This window comes from Salvelinus alpinus, chromosome 11 (genome assembly GCF_045679555.1).
Source record: "Salvelinus alpinus chromosome 11, SLU_Salpinus.1, whole genome shotgun sequence".
NCBI classification, from domain to species: domain Eukaryota; kingdom Metazoa; phylum Chordata; class Actinopteri; order Salmoniformes; family Salmonidae; genus Salvelinus; species Salvelinus alpinus.
In genome coordinates, this window is record NC_092096.1 from 65,126,492 (window position 1) to 65,146,016 (window position 19,525).

The window sequence follows — 19,525 nt, forward strand, 5'->3', positions numbered from 1 at the left end:
CGTTGACTAAGACCACACACACTAGCAAAATCTGTTCCTCTCCATATTTAGTTGACTCATTTGACAGACATACTATATACGGACCCCCCCGGTCCTTTTTATGTATGTGTGTGTGACCTCCAGTCATGGTTGTTTTTGTCCAATGGGCTATCATAACAAGTACTGTAGGTTGCACTGACCATCACGGTGTGCATGCAGAATTTGCCAGGATTACATTCTGTATCTCTGTAATGTCTCTGTTCTGGTGGGGATTCTGTCAGATTCTCTCCTTTACTCTGGTCTCATCACATAATTGCCCTTGGTCTGCCAGGGTCTGTAAAATCTGCTGCACAGATTAATATTGATGATAATGATGATAATGTCGGCGTGAGCTGTAGAGCGGCCAGCGTATGAATCCGCAAAAGAGGGTCTTAGGCTTCTGTGACGTCACACACTGGGGTGAGCAGCACATCATCGAAACACTACTTTTATCAGAGTCATCATCGCCATATCATGAGGCTAAGGGTGTGCCCGCTCCAGTGCCCGTCTATCTGGAGCTAGCCTCTGGTCTTTAGGGGATAGGGGTAGAGGGAAATGCCTGACTTCGTGTGTGTGTGTGTCAGCCAAATAGAAATAGACAAAGTAGACCGCCAGGATCCCCAGGGGGGCATGTCCCCCCCGGTTAAGAATTTTTGCTCTATTTTGGTGGCCTCTGGCACATTGTAACGCCTTGATTCCATCAATTATTGAATACTTTATTGAGTTTACCTCCCAGATTGGAAAAATGTGTTATGGTATTGTGTTTACAATTTAAATTAGTGAGAATGTATGAATCCAGCATATTGTTAGTTTTGGATATCGTCTAGGCCAAGGTCAGGACTGTTTTCTAAGAGAACATTAAACCTCATTTAATGTGTCTTCTCTTAACAGTAAAGTATTTTACTGCAAGATATGAATTTGCCACAATTATGTATTTTATTAAATCAGAAAGTGCCAAAATTATCTTAAATGTATTAAAGGTTACATTTAAAATCTAAAAAATTGTGTGATGGCACTATTTCAAATGGAAAAATTGGTCTCTTAAGTAAACAGAAGAGATGCTCCATTAATTTGTGACCATGGTGTTAAGAGAAGAGCGAGAACGGCATCAGTTAAATTAAAGAATGTCAACAGGTGTTTGCTACTCTCTTTGTGAATTGCATAATAACATTTATTTAAAAAAAATGCTTGATTAACAACTGTCCCACAAATTTCTTCTTAAATAATCTTGTAAGAGTCTGCTGACTTCCACAGGCTTCAAGCTTCCTATTTAAGAGCCATTTTGTCGGCTATCTGCAATACAGGAATGACTGAAGAATGAAGCAGGTGTTAATCATGGCCTTCGCTACACAGAAAACAGTAGTTGACTAGTCCATTGTCAACATGTTGATTAAATCAGTAGACCTAGATCAATGTCTTTGAACATAACATACAAGTTTCATTAGCTTTTTAAAACAATTCAATCTGTTTTCTTCTATCATATTTTGGACCAGAGTGAGGTGCTCTCTCCACTAGCCTACATATTGTTCCTGCAGTGAGGAGGATTCGCTATTTTCATCTACTGTTTTAATAATTTATCTGCAGATGATCGCTAAAAAGCCTACCAGAATGCAAATTAGGACGGATATCTTACCGATGCGATTCGGTAGGTTACTGAAGAATCACTCACATAAACGTCACTGTCTGGCAAGTCCTGATGGATTTCATATCGACAATACAAATTAGATCTTTAGTTGTCCTGATGCGATGCCATGGACGTATATAAATAACTACGTTATGAATGGGAAGACTATATGAGATCGACTTTATTCTGTCAGTTCAACACCTTTTATGAACTAGTGAAGCTTGCTGCTCGTCAATCAAAGCACAGTAAGCCTGTGCGCCAGCACAGCGTGGCTGCATATGAAACACGCAAAATAAAATAAATGAATGTGCTGAAAGAAGCCACTATGAAGTTTATCTGTAATTGTTGCTAGCCGGCTATACAGAACCACAACAACTCACAGACTTCTACCCCATTGAAGCGTGAGCTTCGTTTTCGGGGCATTATCAGCTAACACACACGTTTTTACTGGCCCTGGCGGGCTATCATTAATGTTGTACCCTGCACGTTAAAGAACATAAATGAATGTTCCAGAAAACAATAGGCTAAGTGGATTTAGACTCATCATTACCACATTGAATGGGACGTGGAAATTGACTCGCATAGACGAAGGAACATCATGCTCTCTCCCTCCGCGTAAAGACATTTGACTGCAACCACAGAGTACACAACACACACACCCAGGAGGCGGACAGACAGACTGTCAAACCAGTAGTGTTTCACTGTCACCGCACACTTTGACTGACAAGTGCCTGTCCCTTCAATAGAGCTGTAGAAGATGCATATCGTTCAATCTAGCCGGACAGGGCTTGGCAGACTTTTTTTTCGGATTTACAAATTGTAAAAAAAAGTTGCCTAGTTAATTTAACATCTTACCCAAACCGGCCGCGCTCAATGGTGCGCAAATTGATTTTGTCGCCCCACACCAAAAGCTGTCAAGACACGCAGGTTCAAATATCAAAACAAACTCTGAACCAATTATATTAATTTGGGCACAGGTCGAAAAGCATTAAACATTTTATGGCAATTTAGCTAGCTAGCTTTCAGTTGCTAGCTAATTTGTCCTGGGATATAAATATTGTTGTTATTTTACCTGAAATGCACAAATGTCCTCTACTCCGACAATTAATCCACACATAAAACAGTCAACTGAATCGTCTCTAGTCATCTCCTCCTTCCAGGCTTTTTCTTCTTTGGACTTTATATGGCGATTGGCATCTAACTTTAATAGTTACCACGTGAACTCAGTTCATCTTTCAATCACCCAGGTGGGTAAAACCAATGAGGAGATGGCCCGTGGGTATCTGCTTCTATAAACCAATGCTGCGTTCAGCGTCACAAATAGAACTGACTTCTATTTTAGCGCTTGGCAACGCAGACACTCGTTGGTTGGTGCGCGCAATACTTGAATAACATGTTTAAATTTGTTTTGCGAGCGGTGCGGTCAGCATGTCATTTAAGAGGAACATTTGTGTGTAATCGGCTGTATAGCCGACAACACACGTGTGTGTGTGTGTGCCACTCTTCACTTGCATACTTACCTGCCGCGTTATCGGGTTTATAAGACTGACTGTGGTGCATGCTGTTGCCTAGTTTCAATGGCAATTGATTCAGGCTATCGGTTTCTCTTACAAAGTGCTGTAAAGACTATCTTCTTGCGATAAATGATGGCCCATTTTATTTTAATGGACCAGTCTGCTTTTGAAGCTGTCTTCTAATGAGGGACTACCCAGGGTCCTCTGATAATTTCAGGGTGACTTGCACAAACGTCCTCTCTCGCTTTTAATGTTGAGCTGTTTTTCTTTTTAGTCCTTTTATTTATTTTATTCTTCTCGCTGCCTGTCTCCAGAAAATAATTGGCTCCCTATTTAAATCAGTCTGACTGTGCTGCCAAGGCCGACAGTCTGGTGTGAAGTCGCCCAGAAGAAGGAGAGGAAGTGGGGTGGGGGAATCCTGGTCCCATTTTAATTTCTCCTGAAACTTTAAGAGGATGCTGTACCCAGCTCGTCACCATTGGGCTTGCTTCAGCCATCACAACACCCCACCTTCAGCCTAGCTCTGCAGCAACAGGCAGGGAAGGAATGGCATGAGGGAAATGCGCTTTAAAACCTCTACAGGATCGGTGGGTCCCCCACGGGATGGTTGAGCTAACGCGATTAGCATGAGGTTGTAAGTAACAAGAACATTTCCCAGGACATAGACATAGACAATTATTCATGATTATTATTTGACCATGCTTGTCACTTATGAATATTTTGAACATCTTGGCATAGTTCTGTTATAATCTCCACCCGGCACAGCCAGAAGAGGACTGGCCACCCCTCATAGCCTGGTTCCTCTCTAGGTTTCTTCCTAGGTTTTGGCCTTTCTAGGGAGTTTTTCCTAGCCACCGTGCTTCTACACCTGCATTGCTTGCTGTTTGGGGTTTTAGGCTGGGTTTCTGTACAGCACTTCGAGATATTAGCTGATGTACGAAGGGCTATATAAAATAAACTTGATTTGATATCTGATATTGGCAGAAAGCTTTATATTCTTGTTAATCTAACTGCACTGTCCAATTTACAGTAGCTATTACAGTGAAAGAATACCATACTATTGTTTGAGGAGAGTGCACAGTTATGAACTTAAAGTTATTAATAGGCCAATTAGGCACATGTTTGCAGTCTTGATACAACAAATGCAATGATTCATTGGATCAGTCTAAAACTTTGCACGTATACACCGCTGCAGTCTAGTGGCCAAAAAATGAACTGCACCTGGGCTGGAATAATAAATGATGGCCTTTCTCTTGCATTTCAAAGATGATGGTACAAAAAAACGCATGTTTTTTGTCTTTTGTATTATCTTTTACCAGATCTAATGTGTTATATTTTCCTACATTAATTTTACATTTCCACATACTCCAAATTGTTTGCATATCCTTGCTTCAGGTCCTGAGCTACAGGCAGTTAGATTTGGGTATGTCATTTTATGTGATAATTTAAAAAATGGTCCGATCCTTAAGAGGATCATCATAATTAATGATCCTAACAGGTCAAGACACTGATAAATTGGCCTCTTCAAGGCGTTGGGGACTGAGAATCGACTGGACCTGAGGGCAGCAGCGGTACCAGATGTGCTAGATTTTCATCATGTCAGTGACTGAGGACGGGGTTGATTGCAATGAAAATAGCTGCTGCCCCTGTTTCTCAGGCCTGACAGCATTCTCTCTCTCTCTCTGCTCATCTGGGGCTGACTAACGTTTAAATAGGTCAGCTCTGGGGCGAATCACACCACACTGTTTTAGTTGTGTTGCTCATTTTAAAATCACTCCACCTGAAGCTGTTAATGAGAGAAGGATGACGAGTCCGGCTCTTTGTGTGTCACGTTTATGACGCTGCAGACCAAATGCATCATCTGATTGACATCATCATTTATGGTAGTCGGATTGAGGAACTACATAGGGGTTTCAAGTTCGATCTTGCAAATCATGTTTTTGTTGAGTGTTTGTGGGGGAAAAAAACATTGACGTTTACATGGTCTCTCTGTGTAGGTCAATTGAAATCCTCATGTCGGAAATGAAATACCATAATAACACGGGGAGTTCATTATCCCCACTAGAGCTACTCACTAAAGGTGTAAGGAACAAAATGGGGTCAGAATATGATTTACATTTACATTTACATTTAAGTCATTTAGCAGACGCTCTTATCCAGAGCGACTTACAAATTGGTGCATTCACCTTATGAAATCCAGTGGAACAACCACTTTACAATAGTGCATCTAACTCTTTTAAGGGGGAGGGGTGGGGTTAGGAGGATTACTTTATCCTATCCTAGGTATTCCTTAAAGAGGTGGGGTTTCAGGTGTCTCCGGAAGGTGGTGATTGACTCCGCTGACCTGGCGTCGTGAGGGAGTTTGTTCCACCATTGGGGTGCCAGAGCAGCGAACAGTTTTGACTGGGCTGAGCGGGAACTGTACTTCCTCAGAGGTAGGGAGGCGAGCAGGCCAGAGGTGGATGAACGCAGTGCCCTTGTTTGGGTGTAGGGCCTGATCAGAGCCTGAAGGTACGGAGGTGCCGTTCCCCTCACAGCTCCGTAGGCAAGCACCATGGTCTTGTAGCGGATGCGAGCTTCAACTGGAAGCCAGTGGAGAGAGCGGAGGAGCGGGGTGACGTGAGAGAACTTGGGAAGGTTGAACACCAGACGGGCTGCGGCGTTCTGGATGAGTTGTAGGGGTTTAATGGCACAGGCAGAGAGCCCAGCCAACAGCGAGTTGCAATAATCCAGACGGGAGATGACAAGTGCCTGGATTAGGACCTGCGCCGCTTCCTGTGTGAGGCAGGGTCGTACTCTGCGAATGTTGTAGAGCATGAACCTACAGGAACGGGTCACCGCCTTGATGTGAGTTGAGAACGACAGGGTGTTGTCCAGGATCACGCCAAGGTTCTTAGCGCTCTGGGAGGAGGACACAATGGAGTTGTCAACCGTGATGGCGAGATCATGGAACGGGCAGTCCTTCCCCGGGGATGATGATGATGATGATGAATAAGAAGAAGACTGAGGAGGGTTGAGGTTGAACTACTGGAGGTGATGAGTGAGCAGCTATAAATCCTGTTACGTCACAGATTGGGAGCATGCCGCCTTGGGATGAGAAAGGTGGCGACGCGAGAGAATGGGAGCACGTCAAAGTCCGCCCGGCGATCGGGATTACCGCCCTGTAAAAGCACATCTGATTGGTGAGATTTGGGATTAGACGTTTGTAAAACAAGACGTGATTGGAGAGCTCATTAGCGAGGCTACCGCATCACATCTGGCTCAAGTAGCAGGGATTACAACCGTAGAAAAGCACATCTGATTGGAGGAGCACAGATTACAGGCCTGTAAAAGCAAACCTGATTGGAGAAATGGAAATGTGGCTGCTATGAAAAGACATCCGATTGGTGTGTGTAGGATTATGGTGTTTGAGTCCGATTGGATGGGAAAGCTTCCAGGCCCTGTGAAGTTTACGTCTGACAGTGGATTAGAGCTGCACAAATGCATCATAGGTCCTAAAAATAGCATGTGGTCTCCAGAAAAATCTCACAATGGATCAGGCATTGTCCAATATGGCTCAGATGAGACCTAGGCGTGCACACACACACACGTTCACTGACATATCTGTAGCATTGATCTGGCATTAACCTAGAGAGTTGATGAGGATTTGGTCATTGACCCAGTCACACACGCTCCCAATACCTGCCTGTCCACCTGTTCTGAACCATAGAGCGCACTCTGCAGGTGAAAGATGGCAGTGCACCCCCTCTAGAATTGACTATTTTTTTTATTTTTTTTTACCTTTATTTAACTAGGCAAGTCAGTTAAGAACAAATTCTTATTTTCAATGATGGCCTAGGAACAGTGGGTTAACTGCCTGTTCAGGGGCAGAACGACAGATTTGTACCTTGTCAGCTCGGGGATTTGAACTTGCAACCTTTCGGTTACTAGTCCAACGCTCTAACCACTAGGCTACCCTGCCGCCCCTATATCGCCTATGGCGATGCCTTTGGAATTCCACATGGATACACCTAACACAACACATGTATCTAACCTGAACATGAACCACTTTCTTTATTCACTTTTACTTTACATTTTCAAATGTCACAGCAAGAAAGGGGATCTTCATCTCTACACATGTTGACAATGGCCTACCTACAGGGTTAGAGTCAATTCCATTGTAAATCCAGTCAATTCAGGAAGTACACTGACATTTCAATGCTTTTCAATGAAGACAGTTTTGAATTGTAATTTGGTTTACTTTCTGTATTGACTGGAATGTAAATTGAATTGACCCCAACCCTGCCTACAGGTAACATAAACATTCAGGCCCCGTACCTTGAATTTTATTTTATTCAGAACCCCCTGCGCTCGCCTAACCCTTTGTCCCTAACACTCTGCAGTCTACCTCTGACTCACTCACACAGCGTCCCTCAGGTAACCTTTTGTCGTTATGCCAAAGTTGTTTATCAAACATTAATAATCCAGCATACTAGCCGGCAACAAGTCCGTCATTAATTCTTCAAATTGGGGTTCAAAATGAGCTCTCCTCTTGGTTTCAGGGCTACCGTGTGGCTATTTACCTTCTCAACTTTTGTCAAACCTCTTTTAATTTAGCTGTGAAGGACACGCCGCGTTACACTTTAAATTTGGTTCATTTCCTGTTTCTGTCGGCTGAATTTACTAATGTCAAATAATTCACTGGTCGCAGCGGTTGTCCACGTGAAAGATGAAAGCAACACCTGGAGGAATTACAGTAGTGAATAACCTTGATGAATTTAAATGTTTAAGTGGTTTTCAAATACTTGCCCTTTTTAATAAATGAAAATGTTCCCTGGGGTACCAGTTGAGGTACCAGTATCGTGTTAAAATGAATAGCACTTGATGTTGACATCTCAATTAACTCACGTCCCATTTAATTCACACATGGAAGTGTTATTATTGCAAAGTGGTCGTTGAGCAGTCCTAAGTGTTGCCGTGACCTGATATCCTGTTGGCAGCATGATGAATATAAACCGTGTGTAAATACTCTGTCTAGATGAGCTCACCAGATGTGCATGCTAACATTACTCTTCCCTGAAGTGGGGGAACCAGATTTCACAGTGGACTGCCAAGTTCACTGACATCAGTCTAGTAGCTCCACTCTTAAGACACCTGATGAATGATCAAAACACGTAAACAAAAGAGCGAGGGTAAAGGTGAATACAGAGCAACGATATCCGTCCATTGTGTTTGTGTGTAAAGCTCAGAGATTACATAACACTACTGTTCAAACAGGCCATTCACTGACCATTTATCTAGTTCCTAAAGAATCATGTTGGATTGTGAAGTTATGATGACCCTTCATCTCATTCAGCTGTAAGGTGAAAGTGACGGGATTTACTGTAGTACTGTAGCAATTACTCTGGTATCAGGAAACTGGACTGTAATCTGACCCTACTGGATTTACAGATCATGAACCGGCTTGTACTATTGCCGTTGTGTATCATTTACGCTACATTGGCGTCTGGGAATGGAACACGGAAGCGACATGGAATACTTTTTTAGCGTGGTCACAGTTAGCGTGGTCACAGTTAGCGTGGTCACAGTTAGCGTGGTCACAGTTAGCGTGGTCACAGTTATGTGAAAACCGGAGTAGAACAGGATCAGGCTTCTTGTCTTACAACCCAAGGGAAGATAACACTAACTCCGTAACTACAACGTGAGAGAACACAGTCCTTGGGGTTAAGGTGTGTGTGTGTGTGTGTGTGCCTCAGACTGACGCCTTCTGTTTTGTCTCTCCTATAGATCACCAGAAGCTGGAGAGAGAGGCCAGGATTTGTCGTCTGCTCAAGCACCCTAATATCGGTTAGTCAAATACTGTACAAGTTCTAACATCTGTGAATCAGTGTTCCACCTTCGGCTCGTTACTTTCTCCTGTCCTCCACTCCCCTGTCCCTGACCGTTTTAACCTCTTCCCTCTCCTCTTGCTGTTCAATGTGCCAGCTGGCCCTTCACTGGTAGCAGTATGACAATCACACTGTTATGCCGTAATACACATGCGGGCGCGCGCCCACACACACACTTGACCGTCTGTCTCAGTCCTGGCCAGCCCACTGTGCCAGGGAAACTGTCCCATCATCCATGGCTAAAAAACAAAAGAGTTAGAAAGGACCAGCCTTTTACCTGGTAATACAGCAATGTGTCCATCCCCAAGATATCTCAGGGATGAACCTCCACACACTCCCATGTAGGCTATCCCCATTTTGAAGGTATCCAACCTTAATACGCCCCAAAGCCGTTTTTTAAGTGGATCCTGGGTAAATGAACATTGAAAGTCTGTTAAAACCACACCTCGCCCACGTTCTCCCAGTACCTTGTGGGCTGCCAAGGGACACACGGAGGCCAAGGCACTGTAAGACTTGACGATCACACTGGGTGTTGGTGGGGTTGTTTTCACACTGTTTGTTCTTTGCCGAGAAGAGAAGGATGAGGGGGGTGGAAGAACAAGACAATGATATGGGGGGGGGAATTTTCTTTGTCTATCGATGAGAAGACTTGGTGCTAAAATGTATAACGTGGGAGACCATTGGAGGAAGAGTGGTTTGGGTGGCCTTGTGTCTATCTCAGTCCTGGAGCTATTATTATTACAGATAGGAATACAGGAGAGATACACACCAGACGGGAATACAGGAGAGATACACACCAGACGGGAATACAGGAGAGATACACACCAGACGGGAATACAGGAGAGATACACACCAGACGGGAATACAGGAGAGATACACACCAGACGGGAATACAGGAGAGATACACACCAGACGGGAATACAGGAGAGATACACACCAGACGGGAATACAGGAGAGATACACACCAGACGGGAATACAGGAGAGATACACACCAGACGGGAATACAGGAGAGATACACACCAGACGGGAATACAGGAGAGATACACACCAGATGGGAATACTGGAGAGATACACACCAGATGGAATACTGGAGAGATACACACCAGATGGGAATACTGGAGAGATACACACCATAGGGGAATACTGGAGAGATACACACCAGATGGTATACTGGAGAGATACACACCAGACGGGAATACTGGAGAGATACACACCAGACGGGAATACTGGAGAGATACACACCAGACGGGAATACTGGAGAGATACACACCAGACGGGAATACTGGAGAGATACACACCAGACGGGAATACTGGAGAGATACACACCAGACGGGAATACTGGAGAGATACACACCAGACGGGAATACAGGAGAGATACACACCAGACGGGAATACTGGAGAGATACACACCAGACGGGAATACTGGAGAGATACACACCAGACGGGAATACTGGAGAGATACACACCAGACGGGAATACAGGAGAGATACCCACCAGACGGGAATACAGGAGAGATACACACCAGACGGGAATACAGGAGAGATACACACCAGACGGGAATACAGGAGAGATACACACCAGACGGGAATACAGGAGAGATACACACCAGACGGGAATACTGGAGAGATACACACCAGACGGGAATACAGGAGAGATACACACCAGACGGGAATACAGGAGAGATACACACCAGACGGGAATACAGGAGAGATACACACCAGACGGGAATACAGGAGAGATACACACCAGACGGGAATACAGGAGAGATACACACCAGACGGGAATACAGGAGAGATACACACCAGACGGGAATACAGGAGAGATACACACCAGACGGGAATACAGGAGAGATACACACCAGACGGGAATACAGGAGAGATACACACCAGACGGGAATACAGGAGAGATACACACCAGACGGGAATACAGGAGAGATACACACCAGACGGGAATACAGGAGAGATACACACCAGACGGGAATACAGGAGAGATACACACCAGATGGAATACTGGAGAGAGACACACCAGATGGGAATACTGGAGAGATACACACCAGACGGGAATACTGGAGAGATACACACCAGACGGGTATACTGGAGAGATACACACCAGACGGGAATACTGGAGAGATACACACCAGACGGGAATACTGGAGAGATACACACCAGACGGGAATACTGGAGAGATACACACCAGACGGGAATACAGGAGAGATACACACCAGACGGGAATACTGGAGAGATACACACCAGACGGGAATACTGGAGAGATACACACCAGACGGGAATACTGGAGAGATACACACCAGACGGGAATACTGGAGAGATACACACCAGACGGGAATACAGGAGAGATACACACCAGACGGGAATACTGGAGAGATACACACCAGACGGGAATACTGGAGAGATACACACCAGACGGGAATACTGGAGAGATACACACCAGACGGGAATACTGGAGAGATACACACCAGACGGGAATACAGGAGAGATACACACCAGACGGGAATACAGGAGAGATACACACCAGACGGGAATACAGGAGAGATACACACCAGACGGGAATACTGGAGAGATACACACCAGACGGGAATACAGGAGAGATACACACCAGACGGGAATACAGGAGAGATACACACCAGATGGGAATACTGGAGAGATACACACCAGATGGGGCAGACTGACCCTAGCCCCCCGGCACATAGAATATTGCAGCATAGATACTGGAGACTGAGACGTGGGGGGGGGGGGGGGGGGGGTTAAGGACACTGTAGCCCTGCCCGATGATACCCCCAGACAGGGCCAACCAGGCAGGATATATATATATATATACCCCACCCATTTTGCCAAAGCACAGCCCCACACCACTAGAGGGATATCAACAGACCACCAACTTAACTACCCTGACACAAGGCTGAGTATAGCCCACGAAGATCTCCTCCACCGCACAAGCCCGAGGGTACGCAAGACCGGACAGGAAGATCACTTCAGTGACTCAACCCACTCAAGTCGTGTATAGCGAAAAAAGCCTGGCATGACATGACGCACCCTTCTTAGGGACAGCATTGAAGAGCACTAGTAAGCCAGTGACTCAGCCCCCGTAATAGGGTCAGAGGCAGACAATCCCAGTGGAGATAAAGGAGCCTGTCAGGCACAGACCGCAAGGGCGGTTCGTTACTCCAGTGCCTTGCCGTTCACCTTCACACCCCTTGGTCAGACTACACTCAATCATAGGACCTACTGAAGAGAGGAGTCTTCAGTAATGACTTAAATGTTGAGACCGAGTCTGCGTCTCTCGCATGGATAGGCAGACCATTCCATAAAAATGGAGCTCTATAGGAGAAAGCCCTGCCTACATCTGAGATGCTTAGAAATTCTAGGGACAATAAGGAGGCCTGCGTCTTGTGACCGTAGTGTACGTGTCGGTGTGTACGGCAGGACCAAATCGGAGAGATAGGTAGGAGCAAGCCCATGTAATGCTTTGTAGGTTAGCAGTAAAACCTTGAAATCAGCCCTAGCCTTAACAGGAAGCCAGTGTAGAGAGTCTAGCACTGGAGTAATATGATACATTTTTGGGGTTCTAGTCAAGATTCTAGCAGCCGTATTTAGCACAAACTGAAGTTTATTTACTGCTTTTTCCGGGTCACCGGAGAGTAGAGCATTGCAGTAGTCTAATCTAGAAGTGACAAAAGCATGGATGAGCTTTTCTGCAAAATTTTCGAACAAAAAGTTTCACATTTTTGCAATGTACAAAAAAGCTGCCCTTTAAATATTCTTTATGTTCGTCAAAAGAGAGATCAGGATCCAGAGTAACGCTGAGTTCACGCAGTTTTATTTGAGACGATTGTACAACCATCAAGATTTAATTGTCAGATCAAACAGGATGCCTAGCATGATGGATTACTGTCCTGCCTATTGAGTGTCTAAATAATCTGTCAGATTTCATACCGTACCCTCATAGGGTGATGTCTCAAACCCTACCCTTCAAGGGCCTAGCTATAGAGATAATAACCCAAGTGATTCTACACTCTTAGAAAAAAGGGTTCCAAAATGGTTCTTCAGCTCTCCCCATAGGAGAACCCTTTTGGGTTCCAGGTAGAACCATTTTGGGTTCCACGTAGAACCCGCTGTGAAAAGGCTTGTACGTGGAACCCAACACGGTTTTACTTAGAACCAACGGGGTTCTAAGTGGAACCAACAAGGGTTTTTCAAAGGGTTCTCATACGGGGACTGCCGAAATAACCCTTTTAGGTTCTAGATAGCACCTTTTCCCCCCCTAAGAGTGTAATGAAGGAAGTTCCCATATTGCTACAGTATGCCATCTTTACTCTGTCTGAACATCCATCCCTCCTTCTTTGAGGTCATCCGTCTCAGTTTCATTCTCTGATTGGCTGGTGTAGCGATTGGTTCGTTAGATGCCTCGGAGGCGGAATGTTATCTCCGACTGGGACCCAAAGGGATTCCTGTCCTCCTCTTTCTCCTCCCTCTATCGTGCTTTACGCTGGCTGTTTTATTTTTCCCTGACCTCTACCTTACCCTTTTCCTCCAACTCCTTTCTCCCCCTTGTCTCTCTCACCCCCATCTCTCTCTCCCTCGCTCCATTCTGAAGGTCAGTCACTGCCATCCATCTGTATAATACCACCCAGGGAAGTCGTTTTCCTCTTGTGTGTTAATTACACTGATGGCTGGCTAATTGGTTGTACCAAATAGACCTAACATACCAACCATGGCAAGGTCTCCTCATGGTCATCCCTCTCCGAGGGTTGTGTTCATCTGTGCAGAGGATCAGGCCAAAATAGCTGGGTGTGTGTGACGCCTGTTCAGAGACCCAAAACCCTAAGAATAGAACCGAGATTTGGCTGGGCCTGTTGACCACTCGACCTGTCCTGCTGACCAATTGAAAGACAGTAACACCTGACTGGCTGTTTCCTGCATGGTGACCTGTGTAGCCCTTGGCATTAAGATGCTGTACGCTCTAAAAAAGAGTAACAGTTCCTGGACGATCCTTTAGGGGTTCTTCAAATTGAAACTGTGGGGAAACCGCTATAAGTTCATAATGTAGAGGCCTATGGGATACTCATTGAAGAGGTAAGGGAGGAGGATGGTACATATGATCTGCATAACATAACAATGCCAATTGACATACCTTTGTACGCCTCTTTGTCTGTATACCTGCAGACACAGACACAAAAGTCAGCAGTTCAGTCTTCTGCACCCAATACAGCTAGCCTTCAACATATTCTTGTAGCCTACACATTATTAGCTATTTGTTGATTGATATTCATTGAATTGTGTCCATTTTCTGTTTTTAGAAAGATTTGCACAAATATGAAAAGATAGACGGTATCATCATAAAACAATATTAGTTTAGATCATACAAGGGACAAACCTTACCTTTTTATATTGAGATCTTTACAATGTTCAGTTAAGTGCCTGTACCTGCTGTCCTTTTAAATTCAAATCCACATGTTTCTGTTGGGCAGTTAGGTTCCTGCAAGAACCCCCACCAACTAAGGAGGTTCCTGCAAGAACCCCCACCAACTAAGGAGGTTCCTGCAAGAACCCCCACCAACTAAGGAGGTTCCTGCAAGAACCCCCACCAACTAAGGAGGTTCCTCGATGAACCCCCACCAACTAAGGAGGTTCCTGCAAGAACCCCCACCAACTAAGGAGGTTCCTGCAAGAACCCCCACCAACTAAGGAGGTTCCTGCAAGAACCCCCACCAACTAAGGAGGTTCCTGCAAGAACCCCCACCAACTAAGGAGGTTCCTGCAAGAACCCCCACCAACTAAGGAGGTTCCTCGATGAACCCCACCTATGGGGTTCTTGGAAGAACCTTTTGGGGGAGATTTTCATTGCCAAGAACCCTAAGGTTCTTCAGAGAACTTTGAGAATCTAAGAAGAACCCTGGTTGAACCCCTCATGTTTAGAGTGTAGGACATCGGGTTATTTAACGACATGTATCAAGGCGCTCCAAATACAGTTCACTGAACTCTCAGCAGGTTCATATTTCAACAGGAAACATGTATTTATACGTACTGTATTGTGTCACAGTCGTATAGAAACTTTTTGTACACTATAGGACGTGATATTTATGTGGTTAAGCATTCATAATTGATTGATGTGTTGTGAAGTGGGCTGATATGGTACAATACATCAACAAGACATCTCCTGACACATTAAAGGAAATATCAATAAAACAAGTTTGGGATGTGTATTACCATTGATGTAAACCCTGCTGTCTTGTGTTCTGAGTCTGTCTCAGTGAGATGAATGGGGAGTTTGTATGGCCTCCGAGGTTTATTATGGATTGAATTGAGTCAGGCAGCAGCGAGGACGTTTAAATCAGGGTCATTTGTGTAATGGATGAGTTTCTCTTCCTCACTGAATATTTTTCTTTGCCTGCCTGCCAGGCGGCCACACAGACTACACACACAGCCAAGCAGCAGACTACACACACACATCCAAGCAGCAGACCACACACACACACACACAGCCAAGCAGCCAAGCAGCAGACTACACACACACACACACACACAGCCAAGCAGCAGACTACACACACACACACAGCCAAGCAGCAGACTACACACACACACACACACACACACACACACACACAGCCAAGCAGCAGACTACACACACACACACACACACACAGCCAAGCAGCAGACTACACACACACACACACACACACACACACACACACACACACAGCCAAGCAGCAGACTACACACACACACACACACACAGCCAAGCAGCAGACTACACACACACACAGCCAAGCAGCAGACTACACACACACACACACACACACACACACACACACACACACACACACACACACAGCCAAGCAGCAGACTACACACACACACACACACACACACACACACACACACACACACACACACACACACACACACACACACACACACACAGCCAAGCAGCAGACTACACACACACACACACACAGCCAAGCAGCAGACTACACACACACACACACACACACACACACACACACACACACACACACACACACACACACACACACACACACACACACACACACACACAGCCAAGCAGCAGACTACACACACACACACACACAGCCAAGCAGCAGACTACACACACACACACACACACACACACACACACACACACACACACACACAGACTGGATGACTAAATGGTTCCGTCTGAAGGGCATCATTTCTAATCAGACTTTTACTTCCTTTCTCTCTTCCTCTCATCTCTCTCTCGCTTGTTCGCTCTCATCCCCCCTCTCTCACTCGCTCTCACCCCCCTCCCCTCTCGCTCGCTCTCATCATCCCCGCGCTCTCTCTCACTCGCTCTCACCCCCCCACTCCTCTTTCTCTCGTTTGCTCTCATCCCCTCCCCCCTCCTCTCCCTCTCTCTCACACAGTGAGGCTCCATGACAGCATATCAGAGGAGGGATTCCACTACCTGGTCTTTGACTTGTAAGTACAATGTTTCTTTCAATATAATTGACCCCAACCATCCGACCAGTGGTGTATAACCCACCATCGCCCCCCCAACCATCCGACCAATGGTGTATAACCCACCATCGACACCCCCCCAACCATCCGACCAGTGGGGGAGAACCCACCATTGACCCCCCCCCCCCCCAACCATCCATCCGGCCAGTGGTGTATAACCCACCATCGACCCCCCCCCCCCCAACCATCCGACCAGTGGTGTATAACCCACCATCGACCCCCCCCCCCCCCCCAACCATCCGACCAGTGGTATATGCAAGACATAGCTTCAGCCACAATGTCCTACAGTGACCAGAAACAATGCAATCCCTTCGTGGATTTCTAAGATATGTACAGTATCCTTAAACACCTAGTTCAGTAGACCTGCAGTGTTATTGGATTTAGAAACTATCCTTACTTCAAAAGTGGGTTTAATCAATCTAACCCACATTTAGAAGAGACTAAGAGAACGAATCTGATCACTGTAGACACAATGTAACTCTTCAAATATATATATATATATATATATATATATATATGTATATATATATATATATACACACACGCGCGCGCACAGGGCATGAGCTCAGGTAAGGTTAACAAAGCTGGCGAACATTTCCACCAGAGCAAATCGCAGGACGGTGTTGTCCTCCTGTCAGTGGGGCATCATGGGAGATTAGCAGCAGGCATGTTCCCCCAGTGTCCTCCTCCTCCATCTGTTTCATGTCCTCACTCCCCCTGCTCTCCTCCCCAACACACTCTCCATTACTGCTTTATTACAGAATTATCTTATTCAATGTGTGTGTGTGTGTGTGTGTGTGTGTGTGTGTGTGTGTGTGTGTGTGTGTGTGTGTGTGTGTGTGTGTGTGTGTGTGTGTGTGTGTGTGTGTGTGTGTGTGTGTGTGTGTGTGTGTGTGTGTGTGTGTGTGTGTGTGCGTGCGCGCAAATTGATATTATAACACTACACAGGAATCACTGATGTTTGTGTATGTACTATATGTGTACTGTGTACTCAGCTCTTTGCTACACCATGTTCATTGGTTGTATGCACACTGTAGATGTAGTCATTGTTAGATAAACCTGAATACTAATTATACTTCCTCCATGTGTGTGTCTCCAGGCTTGGGAATAACTAACACAGATCCGTAGATGACCTCTCCTAGCATCTGTTTACCATCCTCTCTCCATCAACTCGCTCTTTCTTTTCTCTGTTGTCTTGTCACTTCACTGCTCCCTTCTGGGGAATTTACATAACCAATGGAAAGGGGTGCATCACACTTCCCATTGGTTCAGAGCTGGTCAAGCTTGGAAAAATCCATATACACTAAACAAAAATATAAACTCAACATGTAAAGTGCTGGTTTCATGAGCTGAAATAAAAGATCTCAGGAATGTTCCATACGCACAAAAAGTAGTTTTTCTCTCAAATGTTGTGCACAAGTTTGTTTACATCCTGTTAGTGAGCATTTCTCCTTTGCCGAGATAATCCATCTACCTGACAGATATGGTATATTAAGAAGCGCATTAAACAGCATAATCATTACACAGGTGCACCTTGGGCTGGGGACAATAAAAGGCCACAATGTGCAGTTTTGTCACAACACATTTTCACAGATGTCTCAAGTTTTGAGGGAGTGTTCAATGGACATGTTGACTGCAGGAATGTCCACCAGAGCTGTTGACAGAGAATTTCATGTTAAAGCCCTTTTGTGGGGAAAAACTCATTCTGATTGGCTGGGCCTGGCTCCCCAGTGGGTGGGCCTGGCTTTTTCAAAATGTTGTTAAGTTACAGCCTTATTCTAAAATGGATTAAAAAAAATAATAATCCTCATCAATCTACACGCAGTACCCCATAATGACAAAACAAAACCGTTTTTTAGAAATGTTTGCAAATTTATAAAATAAAATAAACTTATTTACATAAGTATTCAGACCGAAGTTAAATCCGACAACTGCCCCAGAGTTTGGTGAGGACATTTGAGTCATCTGGTCTAAAGGGGACACATTACAGTATGATTTAGAATTCTGTTTGCCTAGCCTCTTATACATCAGTTTGAACCATGACCTGAGTGATTTGACTACAGTGTTCCTTCACTACAGCTCTCTCTCTCTCTCTCCCTTGTGTTTCTCTATATACTCTGTCATCATTGCGTATTGGCTCCATATTTCAAACATTTTTGACAGACAGATCAATATAACTTCAGAAGAAGACCATGACTTCCTCTCTCTACCAGTCTCTTGTGTCTTGCTAGCAGTTTGGCGCTGTTTCATTTGATAGCTGGAAAGGGAAATCACTTCCAATATATTTTAAATGCTGCATTTCATTTGACTAATGGGCTGTAAAAAAAAAAAAGTATATAAAACAGCTTAGATGAGTGAATTACAGGGATGAAAGCTTTTATCTATTTTTACCCAAATAAACCTGTCCGGAAGAATGACCACAAACAATAAGACCGCAGTGAGGCTAAATCACATTGACCGTGAATAGAAGAGGTAAATTTTTTTTAACTTTTATTATATCCACCTGCCTGCTATTTATATTTTAATGTGTTCCTCCATTCAATGAACGACCACTTCTCACTAATGCATTATATGGAACAAATTGAAAGCATTGCGAGAATGCTTTTGACAATGCCTGTGGTTTGTAGGCCAATGCCAGTAGGCCAGAGAAAGGTTGTTTGGATAGAGTTTTGGGGACAATGACTTGGACAAATCTTTGATGTGTAACAAAGCTTACATAAAGAGAAAAATAGCATGTATTGTGCAACAGTAGTTTACATTTAGGAACAGAAAATGATGCATGGGCGAAAGAGAAACTAAAGTCGCACACAAACAGGCGGGACTACTTTATCAAATTAATGGGAATTCAAAATAGAAACGCTAAAATCGGAACAAATTGTCTTGGAGTGATATTTGCAGGGTCAAACCCGAAGTCTTTGAGATGAACTGTTGTGACCTTCAGTTCCCTATAACCTTTACCATGAAATGATGTCTTAGGCTAAAAC

At 44.7% G+C, this 19,525-nt stretch overlaps 1 protein-coding gene across 12 annotated transcripts in view; it reads left to right on the forward strand.

Annotated features, from left to right (window-relative positions):
* Positions 1 to 19,525, forward strand: part of LOC139534679 (calcium/calmodulin-dependent protein kinase type II delta chain) — a 111,212-nt gene that overhangs the window by 55,838 nt on the left and 35,849 nt on the right. For all 12 annotated transcript variants that reach the window (XM_071334033.1, XM_071334032.1, XM_071334031.1 and 9 more), the window contains exons 3-4: positions 8,923 to 8,982; positions 16,448 to 16,502. In XM_071334033.1, the coding sequence (XP_071190134.1) occupies positions 8,923 to 8,982; positions 16,448 to 16,502 (115 nt within the window). The remainder of the gene's footprint in view (positions 1 to 8,922; positions 8,983 to 16,447; positions 16,503 to 19,525) is intronic.